Source organism: Colossoma macropomum, unplaced genomic scaffold, assembly GCF_904425465.1.
Source record: "Colossoma macropomum unplaced genomic scaffold, Colossoma_macropomum, whole genome shotgun sequence".
NCBI lineage: Eukaryota > Metazoa > Chordata > Actinopteri > Characiformes > Serrasalmidae > Colossoma > Colossoma macropomum.
In genome coordinates, this window is record NW_023495275.1 from 461,306 (window position 1) to 485,000 (window position 23,695).

General features: G+C 40.7%; 1 protein-coding gene across 1 annotated transcript in view; it reads right to left on the bottom strand.

Moving 5' to 3' along the window:
• Positions 1–1,652: 1,652 nt before the first annotated feature.
• Positions 1,653–23,695, bottom strand: part of tspan7b (tetraspanin 7b) — a 78,273-nt gene continuing 56,230 nt past the window's right edge. The window contains exons 2-8 of the mRNA XM_036561827.1: positions 17,211–17,399; positions 14,707–14,781; positions 14,414–14,509; positions 13,608–13,763; positions 11,866–11,949; positions 9,253–9,335; positions 1,653–5,822 (exon numbers count right to left, since the gene is read on the bottom strand). Of these exons, the coding sequence (XP_036417720.1) occupies positions 9,267–9,335; positions 11,866–11,949; positions 13,608–13,763; positions 14,414–14,509; positions 14,707–14,781; positions 17,211–17,399 (669 nt within the window). The 3' untranslated portion in view covers positions 1,653–5,822; positions 9,253–9,266. The remainder of the gene's footprint in view (positions 5,823–9,252; positions 9,336–11,865; positions 11,950–13,607; positions 13,764–14,413; positions 14,510–14,706; positions 14,782–17,210; positions 17,400–23,695) is intronic.

Genomic DNA, 23,695 nt, shown 5'->3' on the forward strand with positions numbered 1-23,695 from the left:
TACTCAAGTGGAGGTCTAAAGGGAGGAACTTCTACTTTTACTGGAGTAATATTTAACCTTGGGTCTCTCTACTTTAACTCAAGTACATGATTTGTGTACTTCGTCCACCACTCTCCGTGGGCCGCATTTGGCCCTGGGGCCGGACTTCGGACACCCCTGGGCTACAGTCTCTAACTGTACACCATCAAGATGGAGCTACAAGAAACAATTCAACACATATGGTTTAACAAATCTTACATAATATCTTAACGAATTCTACTGATTTTTCAAAATTTCTGCATGATTCAGTGGTTGGCATGTAAACGAAGTCAGTGGTTTGGCATGCAGGGCCTGCTGTAGCATTTTGGGGGCCCTAATCTGTTTTTTTGGGGGTTAGTAACTTATTTGATGTGTCCTATACACACTTTAGACGTGTATTTATACTGTATACCATGTGTCAGGCTCCAGTCCTCGCGGGCCAAAGCACTGCAGACTTCAGCTCACTTCCTCATTAAACACACCTGATTCAGCTCATCAGCTAATTAGCATAGCCTGTATGATCTGAATTCAGAGTGTTAGATGAGGGTAAATGCTAATCTCTGCAGCACTTTGGCCTGGAAGGTCCCCCGGTTGACATGCCTGCTGTATACTCTGATTATTTATTTTCAGTCTGATTTTGTTTATGTTTAATATGGAAAACATTTGCTGAATTATTGTGTGAGGACCCGTCTTTATGTATTCCAAACATTTATACATATAAATGTGTAATATAGTCTTAAATAAACATTCCTAAGCTAGAAACTTTGTTTACATAACACCAGTTAGTTTGCTAGCTAGTGTACTGTAAAATTAGGGACTAAAACAATGACCGCTATAAGCTATAAGTAAATTATGTTAAAAAAATGACAGTTTTCTGTGTTGCTGATTGATGTGGATGCTATTGGGGTTCTAACAGCGTCTCAGCGTTCTCCGTCCAGACTGACTTCTTTTAGTTTTTTTCTCCTCATCTTCTCTTTTTTGGAAAAATGATTGACCAGTTGTTTTCCCTCCTCACTCCAGCATCTTATTACATGTCATTACGATAACTCACAGTAATTAACAGCTGAAAAGCTGTTAGGGGGCCCCCTGGTGGCCGCATGGCCCTATGCAACTGCTTATGTTGCTTATTAGGTAGAACCAGTGTGAAGCCCAATCTCGCATCCCCGTCCTGATCTAACTTTCCCTGGTTTCGGGTCACAGTATTTGCTGTGTTATTGGATGAATCATAAATCTTACAGCTGACAATCAACTCATTTCTTTACAGTGGTGGTGATAGGAACCAGGGGTCACCATGACTACAACACAAATATAGACATTTTATTTACCATCCAAAACCACCAGTGAACCTACATGAGTTTATATGGAATGTTGATGATGGGAAAATAGTGGATCTGAAATAAGAAGTTTTCTTTGGGGACTATTTTGCCTCACAGCACCCTGCATGTATCCCTCCACCATGAATTATATTAAAAGTATGTTTTAAGGCATCAGGCAGTGAATTCATAACCAATTCATGTAGTAACTTTCTGTGAGGGAGCTTTTAGAGGTGGACGCCTGGTTCCTATCACCACCACTGTGAACAATTCCGACTTTTCTCTAGAACAAAGAAAATAAAAGAACCCCACGAGACAAGGTCAACGATGAAATGACCATTTTATTAACAGAGATCACAGTTGTTTACAATATCAACATACATTTTGTTGGCATGCTAGCTGGTGATGCGTTTTTAAAAAGTTTAAGTCTTATTATACAAAGTTGTTGTTATTATTCGTTCGCTTGTCCGTCTTCGGATTGTGAGGTCGACCTAGCGTATTCACAGACTATGCTTTTTACTGACTAAGTAATACTGAATGATCCACCAAAACAGGGGGGAAGCTGTAAAATGTCGTTTAAAACATAATATTATTATAGTAATAATAGTAATAGTAGTAATAATAAACAAAGGCAAAACAATAAGGAATATCAAAACAAAAGAAAAAGAGAAAAAAACTAGCCACACAAACACAGATTTAAATACGGAGCCAGCAGCCTGGGTTGAATTTAACTCACGTCACAGTTCAGTTCAAGCAGAAAGTGAGTCTGAGATGGCAGCTGTTCTCCACCAGTCCTCAGTGAATCAGCCCGAGACCAACAAACCAACATGTACTAGCATTACAGCCGTTTCTAGAAAGCCTGGACGATTCTAGATCTCCACAACCAACGTCCAGTTTGGCCTGAAACCCTACGTCACCTCACTGCACTATCTGTAGATGCATTTAAAAACTCTCAAATATTCACTATTTCGAAGCTTAAGAATTTCCTAAACTGCTTTTATTATGAATATTTTAGAAATCACGCATATTGAGGTTGATGAATTTTTAAGCAAGCCCTTAGCGTTAGCCCAGGTTTACCCAAATAGTACAGCTTTCTCCTTATTCTGTTCTTAAAGCCCACCCGAAATCAAAACTGACCAGACTTCCTTGTTATTACATGTTCATATTAAGCTTCATTCATCATATTATTAAAAATTTAAAAGATGAAATTCTTTTTTTCTTCTGTTTTCCTTCACAATGTAATGACTTTAACTCCACCTCCAGAACTTCCTTTGATTTTTGATGACATCATCATGCACCAGCCAGAGAATGTGTAGTGAGGAGAATCATCACAATAATGTCTTGATCAGAAGCTAGAGGGCGCTCCTGAATCCAAAATGAATGGGTTCCTACGGAGCCTTTGTACAAAGCCATAGTCATATGAGCACGCCAGCCAATCAGCGCTCAGTGGCAGTAATGCTAACTAATCAGCACTCAGTAGCAGTAATGCTAAACATTCAGCAGTCAGTAGTAGTAGTAAACCAATCAGCTCTCAGTAGCAGTAATGCTAACCAATCAGCTCTCAGTAGCAGTAATGCTAACCAATCAGCTCTCAGTAGCAGTAATGCCAACCACTCAGTAACGGTAATGCTAAGCAATCAGCACTCAGTAGCAGTAGTAAACCAATCAGCTCTCAGTAGCAGTAATGCCAACCAATTAGCACTCAGTAGCAGTAATGCCAACCAATCAGCACTCAGTAGCAGTAATGCTAAGCAATTAGCATTCAGTACAATAATGTTAGCATCCTACAGTCCAGAACCTGTTTGCTGCAGAAAAAAACGGAAAGTTACAGGTAAGTTTTCTCAAATTTTTTTATCAATTGCATCCATGATCAGAAACATTTGTGTTGCTAGCTAGTTAAGTTAAGATCGGTTCTTCAATGGTTCTTTAGTAAAGGCAAAGGTTCTATTTAGAACCATGGGTTCCTTATAGAACCATTTTATGCCTAAATGGTCCTGTGCATGTTGAGATGGTTCTTCAGATTGATGGAGAATGTGTTGTATATGGTTCTTCTGTTGTTATTGTTAGCTTGAAAACAGCAGAATCCTTTTTGATTCTATATAGAACCATTTCATGCAACACATTCTCCATCAATCTGAAGAACCACTTCACCAATCAGCAGTCAGTAGCAGTGATGCTAACCAATAAGCACTCAGTAGCAGTAATGCTAGCCAATTCCACATGCAAAGAACCATTTAAGCATGAAATTGTTCTATGTAGAACTCATATTTCTACACAGAACCATTGCCTTGACTGAGGAACCCTCGAAGAACCATCTTGTTTAAGTGTGTACTGTAGCTTGGCTGAAGGTACTTGTTGGGGACGCACTGTTCGTTCCCTTCTCAAACCCAAGGCGAGAGGAGAGGTGGACACCAGCGATCTCAGACCGAGAGAACAAGCTTCTAAAAGGCGGCACGAGCACCCACGGCCACAGCGACGCGCACGAGAAGATTTAGAGCCACACTCAGAGACGGAGCTTTTCCGATGGCACTGAAATGGGGGCGGAGAGATGCGGACAGGGTTCCGTGAAGAAGGAGAGAAAGAGGAGACCGAACCGAACGTGACCTTTCCGAGACACGTCCCTCCACCAAAAGACTTTACTACAGCAAACGTACAGGAACGACAACGACAACGAAAAAACCTCCTCGTTCACACGGCGGCCGTCTTGCTTATTACATCACTCACAGGGTAGAAACTGAATGCGATCAGTGTGGGAAACACCCCTGGTGTTCGGAGGGTCCCATGTTGACTGGTTTCCCCAGCGTTGGTGGGCTGTTATCTTGTTTGGGCAAATTTTCAGATTTACAGATGTGCTACAGAACATTATAAAGTTTTTCAGAGGAATCCTGGGCAGAGTTACAGTTGCTAGGCTACGAAGGACCGACTGGATAAACTGATGTGCTACAGCGCCACCATGAGGCAGCGCAGTGCTGGAGCTCTAGTTAGTTAAGAACACCAAAGAAAGAAGCTCTTGTTGTGGGTGAAGCAGCTAAACTATGACCTTTTCCTGAATTTGCCTTTGACCATCTATTTTTCCCTCTAACAGGCAGCATAATGTCATAAGTTGTTTCAGGGACCCCCAGAATTTTGATTTTGAGACATTCATGGGGTCCAAGAGGTTAATTAGGAGTTTTCGGAAACCCCAAGACCCCCTGTATTTCTCACCTTGTCTACAGTGTCTCTGAGGTAAAGTGAAATAGCTCAGCTAACAGTTAGCTAACCTGCAGACTAACATAAATAAAACCTGTTCTGAGTAGATGTGACTGGTAGCGTAACTAAACATAGCTTAGCTGAACGTAGCCTCACTAAACATAGCACTAGCTAAACGTCATAAAAATAGCTGGCCTAGGATAGCTTAGCTAACCATAGTTAGCTAGCTAAGTGAGAGAACATTTGAAGGGTTTAGTTTCAAATCGCACTACAGAGCAGTTCTTTTTTCCATAGTACATTGGGTGTTGGGAGTCGAAGTTACACATACAAGAAATCCTATGTTATGATTAATTTCACCTTTACTTGAGAAATTAAAACGTGTTTATCTTATATGCTTATAGCTTAGCTAGTTTGCCTAAACGTAGCTTAGCTAGATGTACTTTGCCTAAACGTAGCTTAGCTGAACATAGCTAAATGTAACTTAGCTAGCTACCTTTGCAGAGCTTAGCTACCTTTAGGCAAACTACATTTAGCTAAGCTTAGTCTAGCTAAGCTACAGCTAAGCTACGTTTAGGCAAACTACATTTAGCTATGCTGTAGCTTAGCTAAACTAGCTATATGTAGTTTAACTAAGCGTAGTTTAGCTGGCTAGCTTTCCAGAGCTTACCTAAGTGAATTAACACTTATTAACTTTGGGATTTAGGATTGTTTTTTCATTTGGAAAACAGTTGTTTGTTGTTTTGTTTACGTTTGTAGACAAAAGGACAGCAGTAAAACCTATTGGTTCAGTCTAAACTTCTTCCCACCCTGAGTGTGATGTAAGAGTTAACGCGTCCGCCGTTTGAACAACTAATTAATATTTTTTTTTTTCCTTTTTGAAAAACATATCGAGCTAAACCTACGACGCACTGAAGTCAATTACATCTTGGTTAATTGATAAAAATGCAGGTTGAATTGGATCTAAAGACCCGATGGAGTGTAACTGCTTCGGCATGCATGGCTTTATACACAGCTGAGAGCCACAGCGGCGAGAGATGATGGTGGTGTTGGTGTTGAGTTAAAAGTTAAGGGGTTCTGAAAGAGAAGCTCCATCGCAGCACGACAAACGCACGATTAGGAATGATGCACTACTGAGAGAGAGAGAGAGAAACAAAGACAGAAAAAGAAAAGGCAGAAAGGGAATCAGAGGAGAAAGAGAGAGGGATGAGAAGAAGAAAGGAAAGAAGAGAAGAATGGAGTGTGCTAGTTTCATGGGCGTCCTCCCAGGTGTCCACGTCTGACGTATGCCCTCTCCGTTTGTCCCTGGAAAACAGGAAACAGGGTCAGGATCACAGACGCATCTGTGTGTTCAGTCTAATGATTCTGAATCGGACCAAATGAATCGAATCAAATAGAACTGAATCGTGGGGAAATTTCAGTGAGATTTCATGATTCACTGAATCATTTACTATAGAATCATAATGAATCTAATTGTCAGAGATTTACGCCCTCTCTCTTTTCTCTTTTGCCTATTTTTTCCTTTTTTCTTCCATTATTACCCCTCTCTCTCCCTTTTTCTGTTCTACCATTTTTTACCCATTTTCTTTCACTTTTTCTCATTCTCTTTTTCTTCCTCTTTTTTCCTTCTTTCTCATTCTTTTGTCTTTTTTCTTCCACTAATTTGTTTTTTTAACTCTCTCTCTCTCTTTGTCCCTTTTTCTGCTCTCTCATTTTTTTCCTTTTATTGTATTTTTCTTTTAAATTTTTTCATCTTTTTCTTACGTTCTTTTCGTTTTCTTTTTTGCTCTTTTGTTCTTTTTATCCCTTCACTCTTTTTTCTTTTTTCCTCCACTATTTTTTCTTTTATCTCTCTCTCCTTTTTTTGCTTTCTTTTTTTCCTTTTATTCTCTCTCTCTCCCTCTCTCTTTCTCTCTCTTTCTCTCTCTCTCTGTCTCTCACCCTCTTGCATACATACATACATACATACATACATCCATCATCTAAACCGCTTATCCTTCTGGGTCGCGGTGGGGTGCTGGAGCCTATCCCAGCTGTCATTGGGCGGAAGGCCTCTTGCATACACATTGACTGCTATTTCAGTTCATTGCAGCAGACTGCCTTTACTGTCACAACACATTCATCATCCTCACTGTCTGTGTGTGTGTGTGTGTGTGTGTGTGTGTGTCAGTGTATCAGTATATACAGTAACATTACAGTAATGTAGTTCAGTTTTTTCAGCAATGCAGTTAAAATTCCTATATTATATTCCACATTTCAATTAGAACTTTGTGACGTGTGTTACAATATTAATCACATGATGCATTAAAACCTAAATTATCTGAGTTTTTATTTTATTATCCTTCTAGTATGAACCTGATGGATAAAGATCTCCATGCTGAAGAGGTGTAGCTTAGCTAAACAGGCCAGACTTCATTTTTATTCAGATCATAAAGATTTTACTAAATTGGCTTGGAAAATCTTGGAATATTTTCATTCTGTGCTCAAAACTTAAAAAAGTTTTTGATGTAGAACCACGAAACTTTGCAGGATTGTAGATCCTATACCTGAATAGTGTGCTTGTTGGACAAATTCGACATACGGTTTTCGCACAGGGGTTTTTTTTCCCTTAGGGATTAAATGGGGAATGCTCGGGACATTGATGTCTAACTGCCACAATGCACGTCTCTCACACAGACACATACACAGTACTCATAGAGTCACAGGTGGCAGTGAATTTAAGGAGGTAGCAAATTTAAAGTATCAGTAAATTTGAGGTGGCAGTGTGCTTAAGGTATCAGTAAACTTAAAGTTGCACTACATTTATGTTAGCAGTGAATTTAAGGTGGCAGGAAATTTAAAGTGGCAGTGTATGTAGGGTATCAGTACATTTAAGGTGGCAGTGAATTAAGGAATCATTAAATTTAAGGTGGCAGTGTATTTAAGGTATCAGTAAATTTAAGGTGGCAGTAAATGTAAGGTGGCAGTGTATTTAAGGTATCAGTAAATTTAAGGTGGCAGCATATTTAAGGTATCAATAATTTAAGGTGGCAGCGAATTTAAGGTGGTATTGAATTTGAAGTGGCAGTGAATTTAAAGTAGCTGTTTAAGGTAGCACCTAGCAACACATTACCATCCACCTTGGATACCATAGCAACCATCTGGCAACATCTAAGCAACACTTTAGCAACCATCGATCGTCTTTCAACATTTTAACGTCTTAAAGTAATTAGCTGGCTTTTTCAAGCCAACATAAAATTTGTTCACAAACTTGATCTTTCTAGTTTCAAGTTGTTTCTACTGGCTAGTTTCTAGGGGTGTGAATAGCATTAGCCATTCATAATGTCCTCACATCCCAACTTTTAAGTCACCTTTACTGTGATCGGCTATTTTTATTTTCTAATTAATAAAACTACTGTTGAATTTTCTCTTGTACTTTCCACTTGTGTAAAGGTTTTAGAGTAAAGACCAAGTAGTAAGTGGTGCAGGGGGGTCCAAATTTTCTACGGTGAGGGTCAGATCGTACCACGTCAAAATACAGGAGGGCCAAAATATGATTCACAAATGATTTGAAATGTTAAGTTTTCAAAATATGAAAAAAATAACCATGAATCGAAACGAGTCTTTTGCTCGTGATCCATTCAGAGAATCTGTCGGCGGCCACTTAAGCGCGTGTGACACTGCTGCCAGAGGAGCCACAGTGTGTGCATGTTCATGCTGATCAGAGTGCAACGTATGATTGCATAGAATCAGAGCTTCTGGTGTGCTACAGCGATATTTCACTGTATAAAAGATGCACAAGGCTTCTTTCACTGTCGATTCCTCATTCATTTGGATTGGTAAGAGCTTATAACAAATTATTTAATTGCTTAAGAGTAACAATAAAATATGCCTAATGTATTACTATTCAAGAGACAAACTAAACAAAATCTTTTGACATATGAGGTTCACGCATTTGCCTCTCTATGAAAAAGCTTCCAAATTTCCATCTCGCCAAAATCGCCGGTTCTCGGTGTTAAGTTTACGCTTTCCAGCTGCAGCCTGGACTAAATGTGGGTCAGTAAATGAAGCTGCAGTTCCAGTCAGAGAAGAAAAGCTCTTAAACTTGTGTGCAATATTACGCTGTAATTCTGCAGCACTGCTGCCACCATCAGGTAAAAGGAAGAACTGCAGCATACTGGCTGGTGGGCCACACTCTACAACAGAAGCCCCAGGCCAATTAAAATCTCTTTGCGGGCCACATTTGGCCCTGGGGCCAGACTTCAGACACCCCGAGCCGAAAAGCTGCTCAGTGGTGATGACAGTTTGGGAATTTAGTGTCGTCTCATCTTCAGAGTCTGACCAAATTGGCTGTCGGTCAAATGTGATCTTAAAAGTGTCCATTTTCTGTTTTTGCGCAAAGTAAGAAGTAAAAACATTCATGTGGCTTGAGCGTCTCCTGCAGCTGTCAAAGTCGTTGCTTAGCAACGGCGTCTCAGTGGAGTGAAACGGTGTTTGTGAAAAACCTGTGATGATATGGCGAAATAACAGCGCAGTTAGAACACTTCTCAACCAATCAGCTTGCGTGGCCGGAGCTAACTGTTGTATAAAATCTGTTCGTCGTGTAGTGAACCCAAGGCGTTAGTTAATGCACCTATTTCACTCTCACTCAATTTCGGGACATTTCTGTTTGTCACGAATTTTTTTCTGACAATGAGGAAATGTAACGTCTGCGCTTCAGTATGTTTGTGTGTATGTGAGTCTGCATATTACTCACCTGCACCTGCTCTGCTAGACCATCTCATACTGATTAGCAGTGATAAACCGTGACAGACAGCACGCCAACAGCATCCCGATGAGCTGTAGAGAAAACACCCACAGAGACACGGTCACTGTACAAATCAACACTACAGAGATGGGGACTTCTGTCTGTTACTGCTCATCAACTAAACAGGAGCTTCAAACCTTAGAAGGCTTTATGTTATGTACTTTTTTGGTCCTACAAGGGAAATTCGTAATTTTGCTGCCTAACGGGGCCCCCCAATCAGGGAGCAGCACGGCGTCTCCAGCAGAGCACAGCCACCTGGGGCAGTGGGGGGGTTAAGTGCCTTGCCCAAGGGCAAGTCTAAGTCTAGTGATGGCTCACTAAGTCTAGGCTCATTAGACTGTCTGATCCACTCGCACCAGAGCAACACACACTAACACATCACCACCACGTCAGTGTTACTGCAGTGCTGAGAATGACCCACCACCCAAATAGTACCTGCTCTGTGGGGGTCCTGTGGGGGACCTGACCACTGAAGAACAGGGTGGAGAGAAACAGATGGACTACAGTCTGTAACTGTAGAACTACAAAGTGCTCCTATATAGTAAGTGGAGCTGATAAAATGGACAATGAGTGTAGAAAAATTATATATATATATATGTGTGTGTGTGTGTGTGTGTGTGTGTATTCTTTATTATTTTACCAAAGTTGGAAAAAAGCACCAGTTGTGTTTCCGTCCAAAGGATTTGTATGAATATCATTTTAATACTTAAATCCCATTCAAATCAACAGGTTTACCGCATTCGAGGTTTACAGCTTCTGCTGAATTGAATCAGGTGTGAAAGGAGCAGCAAACTTTAGCAGTGCAAGCCAGACAGGTTAACATGATTATTCAGAGAGAGCGAGGGAGGGAGGGAGAGAGAGAGAGAGAGAGAGAGAGAGAGAAAGAGTGACAGTGAGTCTGCGGTCTGCTTCTCTCCACACCAGTGAGGTTTAGACCCATTAGTGTGGCCACTTATCTAAGAGGTGTCATCGATCTGTGTGGACCCTCCAATACCACACAGAGCTTACTGTTCAATTAACACTCAGAGAGAGAGTGAGAGAGTGAGTGGGGGGAGGGTTGCTGGCCATCCCTCCAGACCCATTAGTACTGATGGGGTGGTCAGTGAGGGCACTGAGAAAAAAATGTAATGGAGCAAACGAACCACAAAGAGAGGGAAAGTGAGATAGACATGACGACAGAGAGGGGAAGAGAAAAGAGCTGTAGAAAAGAGATGGGGAGTGAGAGAGAGAGAGAGAGAGAGAGAGAGAAAGAAAGAGACAGAGCTAGATGAATTCTGATTTGTGTAATGTTCCCAAGGCAGTGTGTGTGTGAGAGTGTGCGTGTGTGTGTGTGTGTGTGTGTGTGTGTGTGTGTGTGTGTGTGTGTGTGTGTGAGTGTGTGTTTACTAAATAAAGGCTGGAAAAAAACAGACATCGCAGATCTCCACTCAGTGCACCGTTGTCATGGCAGCACCTCTCTTTCTTTCCTCTCCCTCTGCTGGTGAGCGGAAGCACAAGGTGGGTGTTTCTAATAAAGTGGCCAGTTAATGGCAGTACAAGGTGAGTGTTTCTAATAAAGTGGCCAGTGAGAGGAAGTACAAGGTAGGTGTTTCTAATACAGTGGCCAGTGAGTGAAAGTACAAGGTAGGTGTTTCTAATACAGTGGCCAGTGAGTGGAAGTACAAGGTAGGTGTTTCTAATACAGTGGCCAGTGAGTGGAAGTACAAGGTAGGTGTTTCTAATAAAGTGGCCAGTGAGAGGAAGTACAAGGTGGGTGTTTCTAATAAAGTGGCCAGTGAGTGAAAGTACAAGGTAGGTGTTTCTAATACAGTGGCCAGTGAGTGGAAGTACAAGGTAGGTGTTTCTAATAAAGTGGCCAGTGAGAGGAAGTACAAGGTGGGTGTTTCTAATAAAGTGGCCAGTGAGTGAAAGTACAAGGTAGGTGTTTCTAATACAGTGGCCAGTGAGTGAAAGTACAAGGTAGGTGTTTCTAATACAGTGGCCAGTGAGTGGAAGTACAAGGTAGGTGTTTCTAATAAAGTGGCCAGTGAGTGTAATTACAGGTAATTACATTTGTACACGTTAAGTGTGCTTTAACTTCTGCTTGTCTACTCTTAGTCTAATCTGATTCAGGGTTCAGGTCACATCAATCAGTGCGGAATCAATTCAGTTCACAGGGTGAATTTAAGTAACTTAATTCAATGAACTCCAGCTCCTCAAATGAACAAACCAACACGGAACTGATCCTTTTTCCTGATTTCTCTTCTGTGTCAGCAGTTTTTAATACTTATGTCCAGAGCTACTGTCATGTTCCTGTACTTTACATTTACATTGCATAATAAAAGTCATTTTATGACTTTTATCTATGAGTTTTATTAAGCTCATAGTTGTGTAATTATTTACATTTACATTCTGTGCTGACAGGTTCAAGTCTGTAAATGTACATGAATATGGAAGACTGTACATATAAAAATAACCTTACAAGTAAATGAATAAATGAAAAATATTTAACAAATTATTATAAATAATAATTGATTTGAGATCAGTCTGTGGGTTAAAGCAGTTCCAAACATGCAGTCATACCTGTGAGAAGGCAATTCCGAACGTCACTCCAGCGATGATGCCCATGTTAGTCTCAATAAAGGAAGTCACCAGCTCATAACAGCCCTAACAGACAGAACAGATCAGACAGGGCATGGTGAGTGTGAAGCAATATAGGTCTATACAGGCAATATAGGATATATATGGGCCTGCATTGCTTATATAGGGATATATAGCCATAACATCAGGCTATTCAACAGGGTCTGCAGCTCTCTCTCCCTGTCAGTGTCCTCCTCATCTGACATCATGTTTATTTTAACTGTAAAGTCCAATTTATAGTCCAGACGACAAGTGTTGCTCAACAAAAAGTAACGTAAAAGACACAAAATTTGTGTCTGCTTGTCGCGTGAAAGGGCACAGACGTCGTCACGACTCTGATTGGATAGAAACTCGAAGGTTTATGTTCTGGAGAGTTGCGGAGGTCACGGTGTACGGCTGTGTTTGCTGTCTTGCTGCTCTGCTGCTGTATGTGCAAATGGGCACCGAGTGCAAGCTGTAGAAGTCACACTGCCACGTTCTGCATCCTAGACAACAGAACCGGTTGCCAGCTATTCAAAACAAGGATCAATATACATTATTAAGCTTACATTATAAGTTTTCATTTGCAAACCTTCTCCATTTTAGAAAGCTGTCCATGCAGAAAACGCAGCCCGCTGCAGTGTAACTTCCACCCACACAGAACTTTCAGACTAATTGGGAAAACCATGAATCTGGCAACCCTGCATGCTGCGGTGCTGCAGCTTAAAATCTCTACTGTTAATGCAGCTCGTTTACCTCAGCACCGTCCTCCCTTGTGGAACCAGACGGAGGAAGGAGGGCGAACGAGCGGGATAAAAAACATTTCGTGTTGCTGTCGATTTGCAGTCCCTTGAAATGATTGACCTTTTGTCATCTCCATGGAATGAACCCAGTGTTATGATTGGTCGAACTCTTCTTCTTTTTTTCGGAAGGCTATATGCTGCTGCCTCTTGGAGTTAGAAGCTTGTGTCACCAGCTTTTTGCGTAGTTTAGAGTGACAACTTGTATCAGCGTACTTTGCTGTCAAAATGCGTACCTGCTATGCAAATTGTGTAAAGGCTGACAGGTCTGCTATACTGCCTATATAGGCATATATATCCTATAATACAATATGTAAGCCCATATAGGCAATATAAGCCTACAGAGGCAATATAGACATGTATAGCCAATATAGGTCTACATAGGCAATATATGCCTACAAAGGTAATATAGGCTTATATACGCAATATAGGCCTACATAGGCAATATTAGGCTTAAATAGGCAATATAGGCCTACATGGACAGTATAGGCCTATAAAGGCAATATAGGCCTACATAGACAATATAGACCTGTATAGGCAATATAGGCCTACATAGACAATAAAGGCTTATATAGGCAATTTAGGCCCACACTGGTAATTTAGGTGACAATAGGCTTATGTAGGAAATAAAGGCTTACATAGACAATAGAGGCCTATATAGATAATATAAACTTACATAGGAAATAAAGGTCTACATAGACAGTACAGGCCTGTATAGGCAATATAGGCCTATATAAGCAAAATAGGCTTATATAGGCAATATAGGCTGACATCGACAATACAGGCCTATATAAGCAATTTAGGCTTATATAGGCTATATAAGCCTACATAGACAATAAAGCTTCATATAAGTCTTATTAGGAACGTATAGGTGATACAGGGCTATATAGGCAACATATACAATACCTGCTGGTGCACTTTGCTGGGCGCTATGGTAACGTTGCGTAAGTCTGAGGAGTTGCAGTCGGAGATGTTGACGCAGCAGCTTGGGGGGATTCCATTAACAGGGAAATAGACACTGGTAAACCAGCTGGTGTAGTTCAATACTCCACAACAACGCAGCTACAGAGAGAGAGAGAGAATGAGAGAGGGAAGGTGAGAGAAAAAAAGAAGAAAAGGAAGAAAAAATAAAAATGAGAGAAAATGAGGAGAGACTCAGTGAAAGAAAATAATGTAATAACATTAAATTGAAACAAAGCTGCTTTTTATGCTTTCTATTGCAGCTATTAATAAAATCAATAATGAATAAATCAGTAAAGGACACATATCCTATATTTTTCTGGCATTTTAATTTCTTCCCTGAGGTCCACTTATGAAATTTGTGTGGTTTTATATACCTAAAATGATTATAATTCACTATATGACCATTCTCCCACCTCTCTTTGTCCCTTAGAATTCAGCAGACTGTTTTTGTTATTGTGATACATGATACATGTGCCTATATATGACACTAACAATGGAACGCGGATGGACGGAGCTAAAGCGTCGTAGGACAACGTGCGGACATATGTAAATGTGTTTATGGTTCGGACATCACAGCCATGTAATATTCAAAATGAGCTGTACTGACTGCGGAGTGAACGCTAACGTCTAACAGCGTTCACACTGTTGGTCCTACCAACAGGCACTGGCCCCGCCATCAGTATATTGCTATGTATGATAAGGACACGTTAACACAGAACATGGTGGTCTGAAGGTGTGTGGTCACTCACGTTCCTCTGGACATTATCCACAGCCAGACTCCTCTCATCCTGCGCGTTGTAGTTCTGCACAGCCTCGTTGTAGGTCCTCAGAAAGGTGCCCTTAATCTGTGGAAACAACCACACATTAAGACATCACACCTTCCAGTCTGAAACAGATGGAGCCCCAACTGATGCATCCTGGGTAGTCAATCTCGTATGGCCTCATTTGTGTGTATTTATTCATGTGTGCAAGTGTGTGTATGTGTGTGTGTGTGTGTGTGTGTGTGTGTGTGTGTGTGTGTGTGTGTGTGTGTGTCGGTCACCTCGTGACGGAAAACAAAGCCGGAGATGCCAGCGACCAGCTCTGCCAGGAACACCAGCGAGAGGAACATTGCGTACTGCAGAAAGAAAAGGGGGGGTAAAGGTAAAAGAAGAGAAAGAGAAAGAGAGAGTCCATAAAAGGTCATTCAGCAAAAGTGTGAACACCCCTCAAATACTTTGTGCACAATTTCTATTTATTTGCTGAGATTAACATAATTGAAAAAAATCAAACATAAAACATAAAGTGTGCCATAACTTTTGCACAGGCCACATTTTATGATTTATTTGTAAACGTAAGCAAATAAACAGTAATTGTGTATTAAAATGTGCACAAGTGTGTTTTCTGTAGAGGATGTGTTTTCACAGCAAGACATATTCTTATAATTGACCAGGGCTGCCAAAACATTTGCATAAACTGTATATTTTACGCAAAAAAATATATACACCAAGACAAAAAGTTTGGCCACACCTGAACCCTGTTTAATTCTTTTTTTGTTAGCTTAGAGTTTTGGCTAACGCCATTGTACTGGCAGACTATGAAGGTTGTCTTCTAGAGTGAAAGACCTGTTCCTGGGTTTTTATATGCAGTGAAAGCTCCGACGACCACTGAGAGCAGTTCCAGAAATCAGTGATAACCAATCATATGTCGGGACCCACCCACAGCTGTCAAAAATGAATTAAAGTCTTGCGCGAGCAGAAGCTCAATAGCGAGCAGAAAGAACAGTCGAGTGTCCGGCTAATTCTCCCCACGTGCAAGAGCTTCTGCTTCCGTGCGAGTAACTCTGCATGCGTGTAAGAGCGGTTTTCCTCGTGCATGAGTGGATTTGGTTGCTTGCGAATTTTGAATTGGATTTGACGGCACACACAGGACTAAATTTCAGTCTTGTACACAAAGGGGGCGGGAAACCAGCCCCCTTAGGGCGGGAGCAGGACAAAGTACACATGAAGAGAAATCCGGCAAATTAATACGGAGATACGATACCAAATAAAGGAGAACGATCACTAAATCATATTTGTAAACAATATAAAGGGATAACAGTAAAACAGTTAAAATGATCAAAGTCATTCTAAAGCGTTGTGAAGCAACTGATCACGTGAACAAAATTCTCGTAGCTTACAGAGACGGCAGAACCTTCAGTCCAATGGCCACGGCTGCCCAGCAAAACATCAAAAATAACTGCTTTGTGGTTTAATTTTTGTTTTGTGTTTACTGGGAATAAATGCCATTTGGTGAAGTTACTTCACAGTGAGCCTGATGACCACGACTGCCGTGCTATTTCAGCAAAGAATAATGTGTTTGTCAATAGACAGTGTCAGATATTGGATGCCGGTTCGCCTCGATGGAACTGCAGGCGGGAGCGGGACTAAACATTTCGGTTGTGGGTGGGAGCAGGACACACAATTCCAATTTTCTTCTGGAGCAGGCAGGAATGAGATGAAACCTTGCAGAAGCAGGACAGAAAAAATAGTCCCACGCAGTCCTCTACAGAACACACTCGCCCTCAGCAGGTTAGCCTCCTGAGCTAATCGGCTAGCCATGCAAACTTTGCAATGCTAAATGTTTATTAATAAGTTTGAGCATAACGCTCATAACATGTGTGAGTGATTGTTTTGTCTGGCTTCAAACTGATGAAGTTGTATCAGCAGTCGTGTAGAACAGATGGAGCAGTTTGTATCTTAAAGCCCAGCAAATCGAATTTTATGAATTTTGAAACGCTAAGCATTTTAAAGAAGTTCACTGTTAAAGCTAATAAACCGCTTAGTCCACCATTAGTTTTGAGTTTGGAAAGGAAAATGAGTCAGATTGCAATGATTTCTGGGTAAGTTCTGCTGCTGAAGTTGACACTCGATCCCTCATCGAACACCATTCACTTCAGCTAATAAGGTAATGGAACAGCCCTTAAGGTGGTGCCAGGGATTCCCCTGAGGGGACAAAGTGGACGAGGGCTTGTTAAAACCATTGAAACCATGATGACGTAAGGTGGGAGGAGCTTCTGAAAACTACAAGCACTTTGCATTTTGGGACAGATGCATGAGAGCAAACTAAAATGTTTTGGCTTTTTTGGGATAATGTGGAAGGGAGACAGTTAATGTTACTCCTATTAAAGTCTATACTGGTGCATTTCTTTATGGATTTGTTGGGTATTCCCAGTGGTTAATGATTTATTTGCATAACGCATGCTGGGTATTGTAGTGAAAGAACACTGATGGACGAAAACATGAGAAAAGAATATGTAATTGTAAATTCTGTCTAACTGATGAGGCTGGAGGTGCAACGCTTCACTACAGAATATTATATAAAATTACAAATAATATATTAAACTCAGTGTTTTAAGCCGGGAATGCTCCTTTAAATCCCCCGGAATGTCCCTTTAGATCCCTGGAATGCCCCTTTAAAAGGCAAACGCTTCAATGCTTGAAAGTTGTTTAGTTCCTTATAAGTTCACATGCCTGGTCATAATAAACATAATTCTTTCCCCGTCTCGCTCTCTTTCCTCTCTCTCACCAGTTTGAGCATCCATGGGCTCCCCCTGCAGGTGGCGAAGCATCCGAACAGGCCGAAGACGATGATGGTGGTTCCGGTGCCGATGAGAACGTACGGAGCGTTAGTGGAGTTATCAGCAATCAGGGAGATATACGGACCCAGCATGAACTTCCCCCATAATCCCACCGCCAACAGGATCGCCCCTGTGATCTACAGAGCCGAGAGAGAGAGAGAGAGAGAGAGAGTCATTCAGGTGTTCCAGCATATAAGTAACTGATAAAATTTGCACATTCAGACTTCCACTTGTAATCATTTTAGATGGAAATTGGCATTTTACTGCCACCTAGTGGACAATATTAGAAAGAAACAGCACACCTTGCAGTCATACCAAAGGCCTCTTTTCCACTGCAGGGCTGAATGGTTCTGAGCATGGATGCTAACCGTCCTAGTGGCATTTCCACACGGACACAGTCCAATATGTAATGCTTAAATGCAGACTCAGCATGTTTTTTCGATACAGTTAGCTAACCATGTTCAGTGCCACAGAATCGTTCGGTGGGATGACATAACAACGTAGCCATTCACTGATTGGTTTACTGACTGTTCACTGACTCTTTACGTCAGTATTGTGCCGCCACATCCTGCTGCGTTATATCACACCTGAAACCAATCAAATAAGCTCAGTTCGCTCACATGAACGGAAAATAAAATAAAAATAAAATAAAATAAAACAAGTGTACGATTTTAAATCTGCCATCCCAGATAGTGAGCATATATCGGTCCGCTGGCTTGATAAGGTCGGCACCCCTGCTGACTGTTTGCCACTGCTGGTCCACCCTCGGACCACCCAGATTATCGTCCTCCATACCTACATAGTTCTACCTAGTTTTAAATCTCCTCAAAAGATTTTAAATGTACACACATTTTTATTTTGGGAAATAAACCAAGACAGATATTACAAATAACTAAGAGATATAATAATGATTAGGCCTGATATAAAATGATTTTATAGAAAACATTGTTACTGTTACTGTCACTGTGATAGATTAAAATGATTTACTAAACTAATTTACAAAGTATAACTAAAGAAATGAATGAAGGAAAAATCAGTAAATTGGACTGTGAGTGGAAAATGAACGATGATAAGTGGAATTCTGTCTAACACTCTGCTCAACCACTGGTGGGCCACCCGGAAAACACTGAACAAAGCGCCAGAGGACCACCAGCTCTGCCATCACCGGGCCGACAATGGTCCACTACCCTCTTGCTATCAGGGATTCAATAAATGTCAGTTTTAATCTAGCATCAGTTTCTAAATGGGCTAACCAGGAGAGAGTATCTGGTTAGCATTAGCTTAGCTAGCATGCAGTCAGCTCTGCTCACCACAGAACAGGTTTGATTCTGACCAACTAAAGCTTTACTGATGCAAGTTTAGATGATAATGACTCAATTCTGAAGAAGCGAGGTTGAGTGGCTGGTGTTGGAGTGACATACTGTTGTGTTTTAAACTGTGTCATGCTAGGCTAAGCTAACGCAAGCATTCAATGCCTCCTACAGACTCGGTTTCAATGAATTGTTGCTTAAAAACACCTGTTCAGAAGATAAACACTCATATCTGATATCACAATTTCGAATATCTGGTGTTGAAGAGACACAAAGTTAAAAAATAGACTTGTTCTGTGGTGCTTTGAGCTGTATGCTACTGGGCGACGCTAATGCTAATGTAGCCAGGTAGCTAAAGATTCAAACCACTGTAGTAGAGGCTTAGGAACTACTGATGAATGACAGACAGAACCAAATGTGTTTTGTGGTAGATGTGTAGGTATTAGCCTGTTAGCATCATAGAGTCAAGCAAAGCTACATTTGCTGAGAGTAAAAATATAACCAAAAAAAACCCCACTCATTTTGTTAACATGTACAATTTAGAAAGACTGTTCTTCAAGCGTTTTTTTTAAAGACAAAGGTTTTATTTAGCACCATGAACACTCAAAGAACCATTTCACTCCCTCAGAGTTGAGTTATTATCATCTAAACTTGCATCAGTAAAGCTTTTGTTGGTCAGAATTGAACCTGTTCTGTGGTGCTTTGAGCTGTATGCTGCTGGGCGACGCTAATGCTAGTGTAGTTAGCCACCTAAAGGTACAATCCACTGTAGTAGAGGCTCAGGAACTAATGATCAAACACCACCCGTTCAAATGTGTTTTGTGGTAGATGTGTAGGTATTAGCCTGTTAGCGTTTAGCCACGCAAGTCAAGCAAAGCTACATTTGTTGAGAGTAAAAATATAAGCAAAAAAAGAAAAACACTCAATTTGCTAGCATATACACTTCAGAAAGATTGTTCTTCAAGGGTTCTTTAGTAAAGACAGTGGTTCTATATAGCACCATGAACACCTAAAGGAACCACTTGCATGCTTTTTTGCATGGTGAAATGGTTCTTCAGATTGATGGAAAATGTGCTGTATATGGTTCTATTTAGAACCCTTTTTGGTGGTATGTAGAACCAACACCACATTCTCCATCAATCTGAAGAACCAAAGAATTATTTAAGCATGCAAATGGTTCTATATTATTATAGAACTTATTGTTCTGAATTGTTCTATATTATTATAGAACTCATTGTTCTAAATAGGACCGTTGTCTTCACATTGTCTTTAAGAACCACACTTTTCAAGCGAGACAGGGTAGTCGAGTCTGAGAGGAATCAGTGTTAACAGTGTCTAATAGATTAAAAACCACTAACCCATGCTGGCAGACAGCTGCCTCTGTGTTATTATGTCATATTTGTGGTGTACAAGCTGAAGCACTGTCTGCAATTGCAGCTTATGACCAGCAGATGGAGCTGTAATCACATGCAGGCGCTGCTGTGGATGATAAAGAAACCCTCCATCTGCTTTTCACCACAGAGGAAGAGAGATCATTATCTGCAACCTCTAATATCCACATCACCCCTCCTTCCTCTCTCTGCATTCTATGGAAACACATTCTGACACTAAAATAAATACAGTACATGATTATTATTTTTTTTATTTGTAAGTGAATTGCTATGACATTATTCTGCGATATTAAGTCATTATTTTGAGATACATTATTTTTAAAGACTGTAATTACTTTGAGATGCTTTCTCACTATTTTGCGATGCTTTATGCATTCGAAATGAAAATATAAATAAATATAAATATATCTGGCCCTGTGATGGACTGGCGCCCTGTCCAGGGTGTTTCCTGCCTTCCACCCACTGAGTGCTGGAATAGACTCCAGCTCCACCCCACGACCCAGGAGGATAAGCAGCTTAGATGATGAATGAATGACTGAATGATAAATACATATTTAGAAATATAAATAATGAGAAAGTTTCTCAAAATAATGAAAGTTTCTCAAATTAATGAGAACCTTTCCAAAAATAATGGGAACGTTTCTAAAAAATTAGGAAAAAGCATCTCAAAATAATGACTTGGCATCAGATTAATGGTAGTATTTCAAAATAATGACTCTGTACCTCAAAATAGAGATGAAATCTCTAAATAATCATTTCACATCTCAAAATAATGAGAGTCTCTGTAAATAATGACTTAGCATCTCAAAATAATGACATCTCAAATTATTGACTTAGCATCTCAAAATAATGACATCTCAAATTAATGACTTAGCATCTCAAAATAATGACTTAGCACTCAAAATAATGACATCTCCAAATGACTTAGCATCTCAAAATAATGACTTAGCATCTCAAAATAATGACTTAGAATCTCAAAATAATGGCATCTCCAAATGACGTAGCATCTCAAAATAATGACTTAGCATCTCAAAATTATGAGTAGTATCTCAAAATAAAGACAAAGAATAGGTGGACGTCTGGTTCCTATCACCACCACTGTGAACAGTAAGTTTCTCTAGAACAGAGCATTCCATACCAAACCACTCTGAGTGACTCTGTTTACATCAAAATGACTTAAATATGGAGAAATAAACAAATTCAGTGGAATTCCACTCTAGGAATTCTCTAATAGAGCTGCTTATGTGGTTTCGGACACTGCGACATACTTATCGATAAACATGGACTAAAGTATGGACATAAATTTAGACTTCAGTGTGGCCACTAAAAGTGCTCTCACCAATTTTTATAGGTAACAGTGTCAGGGACCACATATTGCTAATTGGTGGGCTAGGTGTCCATTACTAGTTAGCTACATTAGCCTCCAGTGTTTTTAACTTCAGATTTGGCTAAACAACTACATTTGAGGAGAGGGCAAAACAGTGTAAAGGTGCTGTTAAGCGTGACGAGCTGCTGTGGCTTCAGCAGGACGCAACTGAACGTTAATATTTGCAATAAAACACATTTCTGAGCATATAAATCCATCTGTAACGCAGTTTTGACTGGAAGTGTTCACTGGAGGAGAGAGAGCGAGCGATCCCAGAGTGTCTCAGCAGAGAAACGCCGTATTTAAATGTCTGGGCGAGAGCAGGAAACTGGGTTAAATAAATTCTCTGGGACATTACTCCCGTTCGTTTGGCTTTCATCAGCGCCCTGGGGCATGCTGGGACATTTCGGTGATGGCAGATACGCCCTGCCGAAGCTGAGCTGAGAGCAGCTCTGCTGTTGCCGCTCTAACGGCAGATGGTGGACGTTCTGCTGGATCTGAACTGGGGTCAGCTCTGAAATCTAGTGCTTAGAGATCTAGGACTTTCTCTCTTTAGCATGAGGCTAAATCCAGAGTGTCAGTCATCAAGGAAAAATAGCACTGCAGACGGAACCGTTTCATAACACTGTCATTTAATTAGGTAAGAGAGCAACATGGCACGACCTTCAGCAAACGAATCCAAACGATTCTCCCTGTGCACCTTGTGCTTCCACTAACTGGCCACTTTATTAGAAACACCAACCTTGTGCTTCCACTCATTGGCCACTTTATTAGAAACACCAACCTTGTGCTTCCACTCACTGGCCACTTTATTAGAAACACCCACCTTGTGCTTCCACTAACTGGCCACTTTATTAGAAACAACCACCTTGTGCTTCCACTCACTGGCCACTTTATTAGAAACACCAACCTTGTGCTTCCACTAACTGGCCACTTTATTAGAAACACCCACCTTGTGCTTCCACTCACTGGCCACTTTATTAGAAACACCCACCTTGTGCTTCCACTAACTGGCCACTTTATTAGAAACACCAACCTTGTGCTTCCACTAACTGGCCACTTTATTAGAAACACCCACCTTGTGCTTCCACTAACTGGCCACTTTATTAGAAACACCAACCTTGTGCTTCCACTAACTGGCCACTTTATTAGAAACACCCACCTTGTGCTTCCACTAACTGGCCACCTTATGGGCTCCTATATTACAGGGTTACTATGTATGTATGTATACATTACATTGTTGACCAGATATTTTTTGATATGACCGAAAATATCAAGCTGGAGCTACAAAAGAGGGATTTTAAATAATGTGGCCAATCTCTTTATACATTTTAATATCTTAACTTTTTATGAAATCATATGGTATAATTTAGTGTTCAACTGACTGTAAATAGCAGCACATTCACTGTACAGTACAGTCCGCTTTACTCTAAGACTTTACATATTCATATATTCATGTATTTCTGCAATCATTTCAGGACATTGTGCAAATAGCTGAAGTGCAGCCCCCCGCTAGGACCATCTGCTCCTCCGGGACAGTACCAGCGTCTGTGGGCCATCAAGCAGATCCGGGTTAGGTTTCCACCTTAATGTAGCTGAACAAGACATGCTTGGTCTTCTGTAGTTTTGCTATGAGACTGACTCTCTGGTTGATTATTGCATCTCTCCTTAAATTCTCCTTTAAAGGCACTTGCATATAACATGATACTCATATATTTCCATTGTGTTTGTCACTACTTCCCAAAACCACCGCAGCAACTTCAGCAGCTGTAAACTCTCTGCATGCCATTTCACACGTGTCTCCAATGTGGACTGAATGAAGAATGAAGGGTTTCTGGCGTGATGGTCAGTGCTTAGTGATTTCCTGAGTGTCCATTGGTCAGCTTCACACAAAATGTAGATGGACACATGAATCCACCAGTTCCACACGGTGAGAGGCAGATGACGTGTATCTCAGCCCCTCTTCATAGGCTCATAACTCCGGATGTGAGTCTTGTATGATCTCGTGATAAGATGGAATGGAAAGGCGACTCTACAGATTCAGGAAATGAACCGTATTTCTACTCTGTATTATCATAAAGACAAAAACATAAACATAGAAACATCGAATTTGACACTCTTGTGTCAAATTCGATGTGTCAATAATGTTCTTGTGTCAATAATGTTCTTGTGTCAATAATGTTTGTGGGTCCTAGAAAACTAACATAGCTAACAGGGGTTGCATTAGTTGACTACTTGACTATAAAAAAACACCAGAGGGCGCTGAGAGCAACAGTTCTTCGTAAGTGTGGAAATACTACAAAATATGAAACCAATTCCACTGCAAGCTGCGTCGAACTGTACTAAAATACAGGCTTGAAAGCCAG